The sequence below is a fragment of the Miscanthus floridulus genome, chromosome 7 (assembly GCF_019320115.1).
Source record: "Miscanthus floridulus cultivar M001 chromosome 7, ASM1932011v1, whole genome shotgun sequence".
NCBI lineage: Eukaryota > Viridiplantae > Streptophyta > Magnoliopsida > Poales > Poaceae > Miscanthus > Miscanthus floridulus.
Genome location: NC_089586.1, coordinates 97873309 through 97891335, shown reverse-complemented (window position 1 = coordinate 97891335; position 18027 = coordinate 97873309). Strand labels below are relative to the sequence as shown.

The 18027-nt window shown below is 44.4% G+C and overlaps 2 protein-coding genes across 3 annotated transcripts; both read left to right on the top strand.

The window, feature by feature from the left end:
* Positions 1–1784: 1784 nt before the first annotated feature.
* Positions 1785–6458, top strand: LOC136467388 (uncharacterized). The gene is made up of 10 exons (XM_066466069.1): positions 1785–2057; positions 2823–3060; positions 3219–3305; positions 3378–3547; positions 3908–4050; positions 4140–4317; positions 4422–5019; positions 5245–5357; positions 5437–5680; positions 6006–6458. The coding sequence occupies exons 1-10, from the start codon at positions 1858–1860 to the stop codon at positions 6231–6233; spliced, it is 2199 nt and encodes a 732-aa protein (XP_066322166.1). The 5' UTR covers positions 1785–1857; the 3' UTR covers positions 6234–6458.
* A 1189-nt stretch (positions 6459–7647) lies between these two features.
* LOC136467389 (alcohol dehydrogenase-like 6) lies at positions 7648–10801 on the top strand. Of its 2 annotated transcripts, XM_066466070.1 has the most exons (10): positions 7648–7805; positions 7912–8048; positions 8264–8310; positions 8409–8731; positions 8879–8961; positions 9047–9122; positions 9201–9262; positions 9465–9560; positions 9650–9811; positions 10268–10799. In XM_066466070.1, the coding sequence occupies exons 1-10, from the start codon at positions 7754–7756 to the stop codon at positions 10382–10384; spliced, it is 1155 nt and encodes a 384-aa protein (XP_066322167.1). In that variant the 5' UTR covers positions 7648–7753; the 3' UTR covers positions 10385–10799. The 2 variants fall into 2 exon arrangements, with proteins under 2 accessions (XP_066322167.1, XP_066322168.1); XM_066466071.1 differs by lacking the exon at positions 7648–7805 and having other exon boundaries at positions 7928–8048; positions 8183–8310; positions 10268–10801.
* Positions 10802–18027: the final 7226 nt, after the last annotated feature.

Genomic DNA, 18027 nt, shown 5'->3' with positions numbered 1-18027 from the left:
AGAGACTAAAGCGAAGTGATAAACACGTTCAGGAGCTTACTATGATCACGATGGTGGACTCGGTGAAGACGGAGATGGTCTGGAGCAGCCTGGCCACGGTGAGGGCAGTCGCGGCGGAGCTCCGACCGGTCACGGGGAAGACGGGTTGCGCCGGGCGATTCCGGCCAACACCAGCGACGAGAGCAAATCGAGGAGGAGCGCAAGACCAATGCGATCGCGTTGATGTAGCTGGGAACGACTGACGCGGCTCGACGATGCCTACGGCGAGCGGCGGAGCTACGCGGTGGCGGAGCAGAGCAGAGGGGAAGAATGGGAACGACGGCGGCGACTGTGGCTATTTATAGCCCGGAAGAAGACGTCCGGCGTCGCCAGCGCACGGGCGGGTTCGCCACGGTGACATCGGCGTGTCATCGCGCTAGCAAGCGGTGAAAAACCGATCGGCGGCGGCAGCTCGGTGGCGAGCAGGGAGATGGCAAGTTGCCCCGGTGAAATTTCAATTTATTTACAGTTTTGCCACTGAGTATATTTAGCAAATTACTCTTAAACTTTCTATAGAAGTTGAAAATCTCCAAAAATAAAAGTTGCTCAACTTTTCAAGTACTACAACTTTGGTTTAAGAAACATTTTCAAATTCTGCCTCCATTTTGAAATTCAAATTTGGGGTACATTTAAAGATTTGAATCATTTCAAAATTACTCCAAATTTTCTATGTAAACTTGAAAAACTTTGAATACCAAAGTTGATCCTCATAAAATAATCTCCAACTTTGCTTTTTGCCTCAACCCCAAATTCCTCATGGATTTTGAATTAGTCAAAAGGGGCAAAAAGGACTTTTATAAATTGAAAATGAATTCAAATTTGATTTGTCTTCCCTTTACTTAGATTTTGATTTTTTTTTACCAGTAACATGGCCCATTAGGGTTATTTGAGTCAAATGACACATGGCCTCACATGAACACATGAAATTTGACCCTTGTGGTCATGATCTATATTTAGGGTTTTTGAAACACATTACATGAAATAACAACATTATGAGATAAACCTCATTTAGTGAATGCATTCAAAACTTTATACTATATGAATGCTTTGCAATGCACATGATGACATGTTAAATTTTAGTATTAGGTCAAAACACCAGAGGTGTTACAACCACCACCCCACCGAGGCTCCGCGACCACCTCGCCGTCGACCACGCCTGGCCCCTGGACACCCTCCCGACCTACGGGAAGGTGCTCCCGCTCCGCGTCCTAGTCCCGGCGCCGTCGGAGCCGCAGCCGCGGCACCACCGCCTCCTGGTCGTGGAGGGCGACGAGCGCAGCCTGTTCGCGCTGTCCGTGTGCTCGTGCGACGCCGACGCGGCTAGCTGCGCCGTCGTCTCGATGTCGTGCGTCAGGACGAGCGCCGCCGTCGAGGCCGGCCCGCGGTTCACGTACATGCTCTGGGCGAGGTCGCCGGCGGTCGTCCCTGCTGGCATGCCCCCCCAGCATCGTGGGCCGCCGCCTGACGATGGAGACGGACGTGGCCAGCTGCACGGTGCCCGGCGGGGCCACCGTCGAGGACGGGATGGCACTGTACGTGCCGCCGCCGATGTTGATTGGGTGATGGCGAGAGGTCGAAGACGAAGCTGACATGTGGGGGCCACGCGTCAGCGATCGGAGGGAAGAAGCCGCAGGGGTACATAGGTCCTTTCGCATCAGCCACTCCTGGTGTGCCACCTCAACAAAAAAAAAAAAAAAATGATAAAACGCAGCTGTTTGCGATGACGCGTATAAAGATGGCAAAAAGCTAAAAATCCCCATCCAGTCCAAGCAACCGAAGCGGGGAAGACAACCGAGGGCGAGAACGAGGGCGGCCGGCATGGGGATCGTGGAGGCGTGGGTGCGCGAGAAGCCCATCCGCACCTTCCTAGCCCGACTCGCCCAGCGCCGGGCGGCCGCCGCCGCTGCCTTCCTCGCCTCACCCTCTGCTACCGCGGTCATCGACGGCGAGGGCGGCGGCGACGGGAGCATCCCGCAGCTCTCCTCCGTCGCCAACTCCGTCGTCTCCCGCTGCTCAAGGTAGCGTCTTCGCCTGACGCGAATCTACTCCGCTAGTGGTTGGCTATAGAAGTTCGATCTGAGCTATCCACTGATTATGCAAAGGCTTCGCACGAGTGGTTTTTGTGATCGTGATTGGTGTGTTTACCACGGCTCCAGAGGATCGCACTAGAACTACACCCAATGACCCAAATGCAGCAGATTGCTGCTGTCCCCAAACTCGATTGGTTCTGGAGTCTAGAATTACAGTACAGAGAGAGAACCCAATTGGGCGATTGCTGGGAAAACGATAGAACAATCTCAACATTTTGCTAGCCTGAGCATTTAATTGGTAGTATATTCGTTCTGTGGCAAGGCTTATTCTTCCTATCAATTAGTGAAAGGACACATATTCCACTCATCAACAATTATTCCTTACAGAAATCCAATAGGACTGAAATTACCTATTGCCGGACATGTGCACTTCACACTTAAACTTGCCAGAGTTCACACTTAATTTCAGCATGGAGTTTCTCATTAAGTTTGGGCATGTTGTGAACGGAGGTAGCAAGCTACATAAAGTGGGCACAATTAGATCAACTAATGCTGAACTCATTTTATAAACCAATTATATGCTAAGAAGGATGTCATAGTTAGCACTAATATTAAAATCGGCTCATGATCCTATAGCCTCTCAAGTTCATATTTAACCATAGCGTTGTTGTTGACGTGATTTTTCTTGGTTCCTGCCAAGATGCTCTGTTATGAAGTGAAAGTGCTTTGTTTCCTAACTTATATCAATTTCAGGATTCTTGCTCTTTCAATTGAGAACTTACAGCAAAGCTTTGAGACTGATTTTCTACACAATTGTAATGAGGAGACCAATACATATGCAAGAGACCTTTTAGAGTATTGCTGCCACAAAGCTCTTCATGAAGTTACTACACGTCCAGACTATTTGGCTGATAAGAATCTTCGCCGCTTGATGTTTGATATGATGCTTGCATGGGAAACCCCAGGCGCTCAGGATGCGTCAGTAGAAAATGTGAGAAATTTTCAAGGCTGCATTCTTTTTGTTGGCACCTTATTCATCATATGGATATCTTTGAAAGGAAAAAGATCGTGACCATGTCTTAATTTTCCTTAGCCTTCACAGTGTTAGCTGTTAAGTTATTTTCTCTCTCTTTCTGTTGTGGTGGTCAGGATTCTATTGTCCGTGATTCCCTTGAGACTGAAGATGAGGATGAGGGGTCAATTTTTTATGCAAATTCCACAAGATGGGCTGTTCAAGTTAGTTCTCTACTGACAACCATATTTATTCTGTGTCAATATACTTGATAATCTACTGGCGTTCATATTTAGGTTGATGACAAGAAGACAGTCGGGTTAAGTGCTTTTGCACGAATAGCACCTTCATGCCCAATAATAGCTGACCTGGTTACTGTCCACAATCTGTTTGACGCACTTACAAGTTCATCTGGAGGCCGATTGCACTTTCTTGTTTATGACAAGTATCTCAAGAGTTTAGACAGGTAAATGAATAAATAAAATTTCTTAAATTGTAAAAAATTTCGAGATCTATCTTACCTGTCTTTTGTTAATGCATGTATTGCGTTCGTGCATAAATAATTGAAACCTCACTGCTGAAATGATGATTCCAGGTAAGCTAAGCATACCAAGTTATCCCTCTGCAACTGAAGTTGTGTAAGAAGTACATTTCTTTGTTGCAGCGCTGTGAGTAGGTTTCGATGGTTGCATTTGGATCTGGAATTCAGGATATTTATGTTATAGAAGAAATTAGGAGAAATAGGGGGTTGTGGATCTTTAGTAGTTCATGATGTTATGATTGATCCAATGTGAGGTACTAAGAGCATCATCATTGTTATTTACAGGGAATTGAGGTCTGTGAAAGGTATCATGCAATCATCACTTGCCTCAAGTTTTCACCTTGATGCTGGAGAATGCATATTAGCTATTGATGGAGACAAGCCTATTCATCCGGTACTGCAACATATTGGAATATCAGCATGGCCAGGTGAATTGTTTAATTTCCATACAAGTTCTCAACTGGCAGACATGCCTCACTTTGGAAAGCAATTAATATGTTCAATTTTTTTTTTGCAGGAAGATTGGTCCTCACAACACATGCTCTTTATTTTCAGAGTATCAGAGTGGGATATGGTGATAAGATTGTTAAGTACGACCTATCAACAGATTCAAATCAAGTGATTAAGCGTGATTTGACTGGACCGCTCGGTGTCCGCCTCTTTGATAAAGCTGTGATGTACAAATCAAGCACTTTGTAAGTATTGAAAGGGCGAAGCAGTCTCCAATACCTGGTTTCTTGAACTCTGTAGTTGTCAATCAATAAAAAACCTTCAAAACTAACATCACCTTATTTTACAGGACAGAACCAATTTATTTCGATTTCCCTGAATTAGGTGGTCCTTCACGAAGAGACTATTGGTTAGCAATCACCCGTGAAGTATTGCAGGTGAACAGATTTATTAGGAAGTTCAATCTTGGAGATGTTCAGAGAGCAGAAGCACTCTCAAAAGCTATCCTGGGCATTTTGAGATACTCTGCTGTCAAGGAAGCTTTTCATATTGCTCCTTCCCACTTCAAGACAACACTTACTTTTAGCTTAGCAGAAAAGCTTCCAAAAGGAGACATGGTCTTAGAAGCACTGTATAATAACTATTTCCAACTCTTGGACTCTTCATTGAGACATTTGGCAATTGATACTGCAGTCGACAAAATGTCGGAGAACCATTCTGTACCATTTTCTTTGTATGCTCTCTCTAGAATGGGTTTTCTTCTGCTGAAGACAAAAGATGAAACTGAAAAGGAAATGAGCTTTTGTGCTGTTTGCTTTGGTGTAACAAAATCTCTGGAGGCTGCCCTGGAAGAGTCAATTTGTTACTCTGAGAGAATAGAGTCAGCACGTGCTACAGTCGATCAAGTAAAGGTGGAAGGCGTTGATGCAAATCTCGCCCTCATGCAGGTTTGTTTATATCTTCCTTTTCTGGCACATGCAATGGGAAGTAAGCTTCTTTGTTGCCATGGATTCAATTATAAAACATGTTGATTTGGATGCAGGCAATACTTTTATGCAATCATGCTTCATATTAGTTCAGTTCCTTGGCTTTTCATATTACAGAGCCTATTTCTCAAATGATACTTCAGTAGCAAGGTGATTTGCATTCTGATGGATTGCCTTATATTGCAGGAGTTACTCTTCCCTTTCATTCAAGTAGGCAAGATTGTTTACTCTCTCAGCCAATGGGAAGATCCTTTGAAATCACTTCTATTCTTAGCTTTTATGTTGTATGTTATTCAAAGGTAATTTCATTGTTGTTGTCAGATCTTATCAAGTATGCTTATACACATTAATTCAGATTTCCCCTTTTTTGTTTCACAGGGATCTCGTCAGTTACATCGTGCCCTTTGTTATCTTAACTTTTGCTATTATCATGCTTTGGCATAAGTATATTGGAGACGGAAAATTGTTGGAAGTGCTTGAAGTGAAACCTCCTCCAAGTAAAAATGCTGTTGAGCTGATTTTGACATTACAGGAGGCTATATCCAAGTTAGAAGATTTTCTACAGGCTGCAAATATTACTCTTCTGAAGTTCAGATCTGTCTTGTTTGCCTGTGTTCCTAAGGTTTGTCTTTTGATCTTTGCTGTTTGACATCTCTGACTTCCAATATCTTGATAATAACTAGGGTGTTAGTCCATTTAGGCACAGGCTAATATATATAAAAAATCTCTTGATATTTCTAATTGAAATTTTACTTTACAAGCTAAGGCATGGTGATGAATGTTTCTTTAGAAGTTCTCAGATCTTGGTTCTGATTCTGTACCCCCAACATGTATTTACGCCTTTGCAACATTATATTTATTGCACTGAATTATAAAGCAGGGTAGACTTGAGCTGTGCAAGTGATTTCCAGTTTGGCAAATGCTAATACCATCTTCTGCCTATGCAGGCCACTGAAGTAGTTGCAGCTGTACTTATTGTCGCAGCTGCATTTCTTGTCTTCGTACCTTCCAGGCATCTGCTACAGATGTTAGTCCTAGAGATGTACACAAGGGAGATGCCCCTAAGGAAACAGAACACTGAAAAATTTCGCAGGCGAATTAGAGAGTGGTGGGCTCGCATTCCAGCTGCACCTGTGCAGATGATCAGACCTAACGAAAGCAAGAAAAAGAGATGACCATGGGCTTTGGGCTCTCGAAGAGAAAAAATAACCCACAGATTTCGCCATTCCCCGGTTTGAACCTGATCAGCTAACTTGTATAGATTTTAACCCTGACTCTGCTTGTAGTAATCCAAATGAGTTACAGTACCAAATATGTTGTTTGGATGTAGATGAAATTATTACTAGAAATCCAGAGCAGTGGGAAATACCAATTCATGTTTGGGTGCGCATATCGTCAAATTGAGAATTTATTCGTCTTCTCTTCTCAACCATCGCACAACCTAGCCACCATGCGCTGCTCCTCCCATCACCAGCTTCAGATGCACCCACCACCCAATCCTCTACCCCCTTACATGTCTAGGCCATTGGAGAATGGGTGCGTGCCACCAACTGTTGCTAAACGTTGGGCGGGAGCTAGGGCTAGGCATGTTTGCCCACCGGAGTGGATGGATAGGCACCATGGGGTGCAAGTGAAGGTGGTTGGGCTCCATTGGAGAGTCAGACTTAGCGTGGAGAAAGGTAAGGTTGAAAGAACTAACCTCTAAGTCGAAGGGCACCAGCAACCCAGGCTGACACCGTTGTTAGCCTCAGCCAAAAAGCATTGTACACGTAGATGAGGGAGAGTTTGAGTCACCGGTCTGAGCAACGCGGGCAAGCATGCGAGTGCAGTAGCTTTTCAGAGTCTTTTCCCATGACAGCTTTCTTTATTCTCAACTTGATGTGGCCCAAGCTAGTATTGGTGTCTCCTTTCTCCCCCAAGGCAAACTTCAACTACTGCTTTAAACTTTTGTCACATGAAGCCTATAGTTCTTCTGCAGGCTGTTCTGAAGGTCTGCGGGACCACCGGTCCATGTGATCTGGACATGCAGTGCTGATATGGCCATTGAGGCAGCACGCCAACTTGGAGCGTCGGGGAAGACCTAAGCGCCACCGTCGAGCTACCCTAGTTGCCTACCATTGGTTGTTGCTTTTCTTTTCGTCGCAAACAAGGAAGAGAGTGTGTGATTGCAACCGAATATGGGAGGGCTCGAAATTGAGGGAGAAAGCGTGTCGTATGCTAAATACCATTTCATATTGGAGCAAATTTCTATCCACCAACTGTCAGACCATCCAAACATTATAATTCGGGTGCATCCAATTCTAATTCGAAAACATATTGCATTTTGAAATTAAGGGGGAGCACATTTTTTCGATCTCAGCGGTCTTTGTGTTGTTCTATGCCCCCCTGAGTTGTTGCCTTCTAAAGTCCATTTTTTTATATTGTTGGCGGGTTTATATGGTTAGTGGATGGTGGGGAAGACTGGAAGAGTATACTGCTACTGCTACTGCTACCTAACCCTCCCGAATTCCTTTTGTCAAAAAAAAAAAAATCATGAGGAATTTTTACGTAGGCCAAGCGGTGCTAGGTTGATTTGACTCTTTTAGTCTTCTGTCCACTACAGGCTATAGCACCTACTCCCCTCTTCGCAGCAGTTCGCATCGCACCAACCTCGAACAGGAAGGCAGCCGCCCCTGCTCCGAGTCCGAGAACCGGAATGGCCGCGGCCGCTGCATCTTCGTCGCCTCCGGGCGCCATCACCTGCCGAGGTACGACCGTACGAGCCCACCCCGCCTGACTTCTCGCGTAGGCTTGTTTACGCCGTTGCGCGCGGCAGCAATTAGTAGCGAGTAACATGGGATGGCTCGCGCGCAGCTGCGGTGGCGTGGGGGCCGGGCCAGCCGCTGGTGATGGAGGAGGTGGAGGTCGCCCCGCCGGGGCCCATGGAGATCCGCGTCAAGGTCGTCTCCACCTCCGTCTGCCGCAGCGACGTCACTGCCTGGCAATCCAAGGTATGCACCACGGCACCCACCACCGCTGCAGCTTCTGTTGCGTTTGATATGGGTAGCCTCCTGCTTATGGTAGTGATGTTTATTGTCCCCATTTGTTTGAGAATTCCTGTCAAATCAGAAAAAAAATTCCTTAGCTGAGAGCCTGAGACGATCAGACGAACGATCTCTATGAACGAATTTGCCTATCTGTTTTCTGTTCCAATACCAACATGCAGGCGCAACCTGATCTGTTCCCCAGAGTCTTCGGCCACGAGGCATCCGGGTGCGCTCTCTTATCTCCCTTAATGCTGCTAAGTGCTGAGCTTTTGCAAATTGCTTGTAATAATAACATCTGATGATCTGAACACCTTCGATCTGTAGAGTAGTAGAGAGTGTCGGTGAAGGTGTGACCGAGTTCCAAGTCGGAGACCACGTTCTCACTGTCTTCATTGGGGAATGCAAGAGCTGCAAGCATTGTGTCTCGGGGAAGAGTAACATGTGCCAGAAGCTCGGTTTGGAGAGGAAGGGTGTCATGCACAGTGATCAGAAGACCCGCTTCTCTGCCAAGGGGAAACCTGTGTACCATTACTGTGCAGTGTCAAGCTTCAGCGAGTACACGGTTGTCCATTCCGGATGTGCGGTGAAGGTTGGCCTGACTGTGCCAATGGACAGGGTGTGCCTGCTGAGTTGCGGTGTGTCTGCAGGTAAATCCTGAGGTTCAGAGCTTCAGATATATGAGAGTAGCTGTGTCAGCTTGTCTGTGTGTTGGAACCAGTGCCTTAGTTACCTTGCATGGTTGTGCATTTTTATAGTATCTGATCGTCCCTCTTTGTTCATGGTTCCATCTTTAGGACTCGGTGCAGTCTGGAACGTAGCTAATGTATCAAATGGCTCAAGTGTAGCTATATTTGGTCTTGGGACCGTAGGACTTTCTGTGAGTATCAACATAAGGTTCCATTATAAGTTAATTATTACACATCAAGAACTGTAGTTACGAGACCTTATGTCTGCTGAGTTAGGTCGCTCAAGGTGCTAAGCTTCGGGGGGCGTCAAAGATTATAGGAGTTGATACTAATTCTGAGAAGCAAGAAAAGGGTATGCTACCTGCTACACTGTCGAGTTGTACAATCTGCTATGATCCCTTTCGTGTTAATTATTTTATTCCTGGTACAGGGAAATCATTTGGTGTAACGGATTTTATTAACCCAGATGAATTGACTGAACCTGTTCAACAGGTATTTTACAGCACATAATTGGTCACCTGCTCATCACTCTCGTTTGGTATCATGCAATTCTGCTTGACTGCTAAACTAATAAACTGTTGAATTATAATCACACTATGTATGAGCTGACAACTTAGTTGGGGAAATAAACAAAAGACAGTGCATTATCGTTCGGACTAAGTGCATGTAAGTAGAATTTTTTTCATGCTTGCAGGTAATCAAAAGGATTACTGATGGAGGGGTGGATTACTCTTTTGAATGTGTGGGTGATACTGGAGTAGTATCCACTGCACTTCAATCATGTTCTGATGTAATTTCTTGTCTTGCCTTTCCTTTTCATACAGACATATTTCACATATCCCGTTCCCTTCTATTCATTTGCATTTTCCCACTTGCTAGGGCTGGGGAGTAACTGTAACTCTTGGAGTACCAAAAACAAAGCCAGAAGTGTCTGCTCATTATGCATTTCTTCTATCCGGAAGAACACTGAAGGGATCTTTGTTTGGAGGATGGAGACCTAAATCTGATCTACCTTCATTGGTGGATAAATATGCAGACAAGGTATTTCTGTTTTTTTTTGTGCACAAACAAATATTTGAAAATAAAATCAGATCAATGATAGTACTCCCTCCGTTCCAAATTATAAGTCGCTTTGACTTTTTTGGTACATAGAATTTGCTATGTATCTAGACATATTATATCTAGATGCATAGCAAAATGGATCTACCAAAAAAGTCAAAGCGACTTATAATTCGAAACAGAGGGAGTAATATATTCCCCCCTTTTTGTGTTATGTGAGGTGGAGAGGCAAGATGATCTTAAATATGCATGTTGACATATTGGATGGTGACTGTGTACTAAAATTGATGGCAGAAAACTACTGATTACTATGACACTAACAAAAACGAAATGTTCTGATCTCTTTGACATATTGGTTGAATGCTTTAAGCTGAAAAATGATTTAGAAAGCATAAACTCACATTGACTATTATATCTTGTATTCTTGTCACTTAACAGGAAATCCAAGTTGATGGCCTAGTCACGCATGATATACCATTCAGTGAAATCAACAAAGCGCTTGAGCTGATGCTAGAAAACAAGTGCTTGAGATGTGTGATTCACATGCCACAGTAACAGGATCAAACAGCTGCACATGATTTCTACCATATGTTACATATCTGCTCTTTCCCCCTTTATCACCTTTGTGGCTCAACCGCTCAAGTACTCATCAGCACATCGGAGCTCGACTTTTTTTTTTGCCCTTTTCTGGTGTCCTGGTAAACTTTTTTTTGATGAAAAGTGTCCTGGTAAACTTGTTGTAAATCCAGCTATCCAAGTCCAGAATTGTTTGTATCTTCTTACTTTTTCTTCAGGAATTGCCTTACTGTTATTGAATCTGTAATGGCTGCTTGGTTATTTTAATGTTCCATGTATAAGGCATCAAGCCAATATTGTTCTTCTGTTTAACCTTGGTTTGATGAATTGAGATTTGAAGGATTCTTGAATCTGTAACATTGTGTAGGGCTGAATGATAACAAAATTGGAGTGAAAATATTCTCTGATATGAGGGATTAAATTCTTTTTTAACACTCATATTTCGTATTATTGAAGGACCCCATAGTGACTGTCATTAAAGTCTTTGTGTCTTGTACATGTATAGGGAATTTAGTGGTTTTTGTCATATTTTCAGACTGAACAAGCTATGGATCTTTATCCAGTCATTTTTTTGGCTGAAAATTAAATATTACAGTAAGGTGCAAATGAAATCCAGCTTGTTATTTGATTAAGCACAGAATGAAGGATATATCAGGTGCTCAATATAGAATTATTCTAAAATTTAGCCTAAGAGCTTCTAAAAAAAGTGGTATCTTTAGCAAGATCTTCTATCTTTACATGCTCTTCAGGTTACAACAGGGTCTTGCTACTTGGTCACCAGTAACAAGATCATTCCCTCTTTCCAAAATCACCTTTTGTTTTTAATATTAGTCTTACGCGACGCTTCCGAATGTTTATTCTTCATCAGCTGATCTTGAGTTTCCAGAAGAGGCTTGAGGTTGGCAATGAACTTTATCCATGGTTAGCTCCCTTCTGCAATGGATCCGAATGAGGAAGCTCATAATCTTCGGGGTTTAGAGCCAATGGAAAATCTGGCAATGGAGGCGGTGTTGCAGTGATCTTGCTGACTCCTATGTTCAACGCTCTGAATTTACGCAACCAAAAAAAAAACAGAATTAGCATATATGGTGTCAGCTATTTCTTCACCTCTTTCTTTGAATCTAATTCTTATCGATGCTCTGAATTTTTGCAACAAAAAAGAAGAACTAGCATATATGGTGTCAGCTGTTTCTTCACCTCTTTCTTTGATTCTAATTCTTACCCTTTTTGTGTGTTCAGATCTTGGTAGCTCTGGAACTTGCTCTTTGAATCTTTTGGTATCATGTCCAAGAGATATTTGGTGGTTCCAAAAGCAGATGGACTTCTGCAGAGTAAAAAGGCGATCGAGTTTATATCTTTGTTAAACATGTGGCGGATGTAGAGGGCACAGTATTAGACTTAGAGGCAGGTAAATTTAGATGGTCAAACATAGGGAATGAATAGACTTTGAGGTGCCAAATCACCTTGATGTTGGTGGAGCTGTGTGGAAGGCCTCAGAAGCCCGTTTGCTCTCATTGATAAACTCTTCTGATGATTGCAGAGCAGCTATGGCCGTCTCTTGTGATTTTTCAGTCTCCCCCTCATCAAGAATCAATCCGTGGAAATAGTATGCTGCAGCCTGGCAAGGGGAAAAACAAAAACAAATTGACAAGGATACTTACACTCTGGAGAAAATATTTGTGCTCTGCCCAGGAAATTAATTTAAGTGGCTTACCAATGATTGCAAATGCAATTTAGAAATGAAAATGAATAAAGAAACAGAGTAAGATTGTGTGCACACCTTCGCTTAAACATATTTCTATTTTACAAATAGAGCATGTTTAACGGGAATGACTTAATGCTGCTTAACGGGAAACATATTGCTGCTTTACAAATAGAGCATGTTTAACAGAAAACATATTACTTTTATTATAGCCTTCTATGCATCAACATTTGTTGTGAGTTCGTGTATTTAAGTCATTGACTTATGGTGTTTGTTGTCTGGTGTGGAAGCGAAAAGATGCAATATGTTTCAAAAGAAAAGTGCAAAAGCACAGTTGTAGAATGTAGGCACAATGGTTAAAACACAATAAAATAGTATTATGAAAATACTCGTTGTACATGGTGTCTGAATTTATATGTTTTTTTTGTAATGCCAGGATGGGGCATTGAAGTAGAGGAAAAGAGAAAAAAAATATGGAGACCCAATCTGAACAACTTTTGTTGCTTGACCGTAGCGTCAAATTCTAAATCATATCTTTTGAGGCATATTCTCAATGCTATTAGGTAGAGAGAAACTTCATTCAGTACCAACGAACTGGAGGAGTATGGACGTAGCCAGCGGTGGGGCTAGGGGGGCTTCAGCCCTCCCTACCCATCCTGAGCACGTGGAGTTTTCCTAAGTCCTCCCTTAAAATTTTATGCATACATGTATTAGATAGAATGGGCTAAGGTTAAAAGAAGATAAAAAAAACTCTATTCTTTTGTTCAGCCCCTCCTAAATTTTTTCCTGGCTTCGTCTATGAGTACATGTATATTTTTTACTGCAGTAGGTAAGTGTTAAAACATAGATGTGCTTGAGATGGTAAACTAAGTCCGCACTGGTGAAGAAATTAACACATTGTCTGCAATATGAGTCATTCATACCCTTGCTCGAACGCCGTAGTGCATATATGCCCATTCGACTTCTATGCAGCGTAGATGCGCCGCCCGGACGTATCCACCGTATACACGTACCAGCATCGGTGTATTTTTTATCTTCCTATCTGATGCACTACTCCACAGCTCCTGCAGTTCGCCGGCGTTCTTCCTTGCTGATGGATGGATCGGTAGTGACCTGTTTTTGATGTCATGCGACTGATGGATGGATCGGCAGGTTGATCGATGCTGTGCAGCTGTAGATGGATGGAGCGGCGGGAAAACTTCTCGGCAGCCAATTTTTTACTCACGTGCGCGGAGGGGAGGACGATGACCAAGTCGCGCAACTTCCATTGGGGAGGCCGAGAAGGTGGACGCAGGACAATGAATCGTCGGGCTCATTAACTCAGACGCGCGATAAATCGATAACGTTGCCGATTAACTCACGGGAGAGAGATTTAGGTGGGTTCGGTAGGTGCTCCTTGGTCTTTGTGGCTTCCCCTACGCTGATCAATAACGAATGGAGGGATCCGAGCACTTATATAGCTTGGGGAATTGGAAGAAGACCAAGACACGAATGGAAGGGAAGCCAAAAGCCATGCGTCTTTTGATATCCAGGAGTGCTCGCGTGCCTGTTATCAATACCATTGACAACGACGATGCATGTTGCATGGGAGGAAGAAGAAACGGGTAGTAGTCACCCACTTGGCTTGCGTGGCCGTCCTGCATTCGTGGAAGAAGAGTTCGGATGTGAAACAGATTTTGATGACGTGGTAGCATGAGAAGCTAGATAAATAATCTAGTGGAGATCTCCTATTTAGGTATAGAAGATACTCCCTCCGTCCTGTAATAGCATTCAAAATTTGTTCTCCAATATAATGCATTCTAGATGACAAAAACTAATTTTATATTAAATACTTTCTATTTATCAACCAATCACCGTTAATTACGTTGATGATAGCGTCTGATTAGAAAATAAAATGAGGGTATATGCGTCTTTTATGTTCTCTCTTAATTTGTCTTAAAATTCCTATAATACATTATATTTCAGCATAGAGGGAGTACAATAGTGGATTCAAAATAGATAAACGCAACCTGATGTCCACTCAGATCCCAAAGGCTCCGACCGCCACATCCACGCAGCAAGCTAGATAAACGTCGAGGTTGAATGGGCCGAAGAAAGGCCCTTCTCGCACTAGCATCTGCTCAAAGAACTCCAATTCCACCGCCGGTTCAGCCCGCCCATTATCGATGTGGAATACGTGAAACAGATTCCTCCTAAATCCTTGTCCATGGCAGAAGTACACTGCATTGGCGCTGGCAGCGATGGAGGGAAACAACTTGGTTGAGATGGACAGCGGCCGAACTGACCCAACGAACAGAGCACGGTCAGCACCCACGGTGCTCTTACGAATGAGCCTGCGTCCGTCGACGTCCACATCGAACACCTCAACTTGTTCACCACGGTCTTCGTCTTCTCCGCTGGCGCGCACCATGATCATGAGCATCCCGGCGCCGTCGTCGTTGCCGGACGGGGCAAGATAGAAGGAGCAAGAGCAAATGGCCCGTCTTCCTAACCACGTGCACCAGCCGGGTCTCCGGGTGGAGCTCCACGGTCGGCACGTCTCCCGTGGACGTCGACAGGTAGAAGCGGCCGTGCAGCGAGAGCACGGACACTTGGTACGCTCTGCAAGTCAGCTCGCTCGTGTCAGCGAGAGCCCAGTGTGATTCCCCGGGCCTGATGAAGGCGAGTAGCGGGACCTTCAATTGAGCAGACAGAAAAAGCACCACCGTCGGCGGGGAGGCCGCGGTGCCACCGTCGTCGATGACGCCGAAACCACTGTAGGACAATACTGTGTCGTCCGTCGCGGCCATGAGCGCGCTGAACGAGGCGGGGGACCAGGAGGAGAAGCCTGGGAGGTCGGTGACCGCGCGCGTGAGCGGGTTGAAGAGGCGGATGCCGGATGTCGCCGTGTTTAAGAGGACGAGAAGACCCTCGGCGTATCCCAATGGGTGGTGCCCAGAGAGCTCCGGGAAGTCGTCAACTATCGAGGCGCCCGTGGCGACGTTGAGCAGACGGCGGCGCGTGTCGTCCTCGCCGTAGTTGGAGAGCATGACCCAGTTGCGGGGGAAGAAGCGGCTGCTGAGGAGGCGCGGGTCGTCTGTGGACCGCCGCCACGGCTTGCACACCGAGCGGAAGCGGATGTACTCGGTCAGGTCGATGCCGAGGAGGCGGCCGGCGATCTCCGCCGCAAGGTCCCGTGGAAGCTTGGCCCAGTCCCTCCTGCGAGCGTTGATGCTAGCTTGTCATCATTGATCAGTGGCGATCGATGAAGAGGGGTGTGTTAACATCATTTAGAATCTCTAGCAGTAAATCTAGGACGGAAACACTTGGATTCGTAATAACACATGTACATGTAAACCTAGAACATTACACCGAGAGAGATAGGAGAGAGGTGTTGGTGTTGAAGCTGAGCCCTCGGAGGGAGTCGCGGTTGAGCTGGAGCCGGCCATCTCAGGTTCGGTGATGAAGGTCTGCGCACGGACAGCGACGGACGGAGTAGAGGTGGCACAGACGTCGATGCAGTGGCGACGGCTGACGTAGCAGTGGCGACGGCGAAGTCAGTGGAGCTTCCCGTCGCTAGCTGCGCGCCCTCTCAGATCGGTCTAGGGTTTGTTGGTGGGGTTTGCGGCTCACGGTGAACCTCGTACCTCGAGCCGTCGGCCCCCACCTCTATATATAGCGCAGTGCGACGGGTGCCCACCAACCATGTAGGGTTGGGCGCCCCCGATCAGGGCGCGTGACCAAGGCCCAATAGACCGTTGGGCTTATTAGCTGGGAGATCAATCTAACATTCTCCCCCTTGATCTCACTATTACTTTTATCTTTAAACTTTAAACTTCAATCCTTTTATCCTTACTCATTTCTTCACAGATGATGCATAGAGCATGTTTCATCGCCACGGTCAATCGCCGATAGATTTAACAGCTACAATGCACGTCTCTGATCTGAAATAGTTACTTTAACTTTTGGGCCCTTTATAGTCCAGGAATCATAGACTTTCCCTTAAACCCATGCCGGCTACATGTTCTCTGAATACGTTGGGTGGTAAGCCTTTTGTAAGCGGATCCGCAAGCATCTTTTCGGTACTTATATGCTCAAGACTTATCATTTGATCCCGGACTTTATCCTTCACAATATAATACTTTATGTCAATGTGTTTGGCAGCACCTCTTGACCTATTATTGTGAGTATACTGTACTGCTAAATTATTATCATAGTATAACTTCAGTGGTCTATTGATGTCGTCAACCACCTTCAAACCGGGTATAAACTTCTTTAGCCAGTTCACCTGCCCCGTTGCCTCATAACACGCTACAAACTCGGCATACATTGTGGACGATGTAGTGACGGTTTGCTTTGAGCTTTTTCATGAAATAGCTCCCCCTGCGAGAGTGAACACATATTCAGATGTGGATTTTCTATTATCTCCCGCATAATCAGAATCTGAATATCCCACTATATGGAGTGAATCAGATCTTCTATACGTCATCATGAGGCCTTTTGTTCCTTACAAATAACGCAAGACTTTCTTTACTAATTTCCAGTGTTCTATTTCAGGATTGCTCTGGAATCTGCCAAGTAACCCGGTAACAAATGCCAAGTCCGGGCGCGTACACACTTGAGCATATTGCAAGCTTCCGACAGCTGAAGCATATGGAACCACTTTTATTTGATCGATCTCATATTGGTTCCTGGGGCATTGAAAATTTCCATATCTGTCGTCCTTGACTATAGGAGCAGGTGAGGAACTACATTTGTGCATACTAAATTTCTTTAAGACTTTTTCTATATATGCCTTTTGTGATAGTTCTAATACCCCTTTTCTTCTATCTCGTTGAATCTTGATCCCTAAAACGAACGAAGCTTCACCAAGATCTTTCATATCAAATTTTGAGGATAAAAACTTCTTTGTCAACAGTAGTAGACTGACATCACTACTAGCAAGTAAAATATCATCCACATACAGGACAAGGAAGATAAACTTCCTATTCTTAAACTTTGCGTAGATACAATTGTCCTCAACATTATCTGTAAACCCAAAATTCTTTATTGTCTGATCAAACTTCAAGTACCATTGTCTTGAAGCTTGTTTTAATCCATAAATAGATTTCTTTAGGCGGCATCCCAAACGTTCTTTTCCTTTTATGACAAAACCTTTCGGTTGTGCCATGTAAATATTTTCCTCTAATTCTCCATTGAGAAATGCCGTCTTTACATCCATCTGATGTAATTCTAAATCGTAATGTGCCACTAATGCTATTATGATTCTGAAGGAATCCTTACATGAGACTGAAGAAAAAGTCTCATTGTAATCAATCTCTTCTCTTTGTGTAAAGCCTTTTGCCATAAGTCGGGCTTTATATCTTTCTATATTCCTTTGAGAGTCAAGTTTTGTTTTATAGACCCATTTACAGCCTACTGTTTTGGCTCCTTTAGGAATTATCTCTAAATTCCAAACTTTATTTGCATTCATTGATCTCATTTCATCTTCTATGGCCTCAAGCCACTTTGATGAATGATCACTTTTTATGGCTTCTTCAAATAAGGTGGGATCATCCTCCATTTGAAATTCTTTAGTGTTCTACACTTCATAATCAGCAGGAATAGCTGATTTTCTAACTCTTTGAGACCTTCTAGGGGCCTCCTCATTTGACACATTTTCTGTTTAAGGCTGCTGTTGCTCCCTCTCATGTGTGGCAATAGGTTCTATAGGATCCTGAGGCACAGGTTCCTCATCATCATTCATTGTTGTCATAGGCGGGATAACAACAGGTGCTGGCACCACAGTATCTTGTACTGTCGGTGCAGCAACAGCAGGTAGTGAGAAAAATGGCTCATGAATGATCGGAGTGGGTGCATACACTCGCTTCTCTTCAAGGTCAATTTCTCGAGCTACCATGCTCCCCCTAATCATTTCATCCTCTAGTAAGACAACATGTCT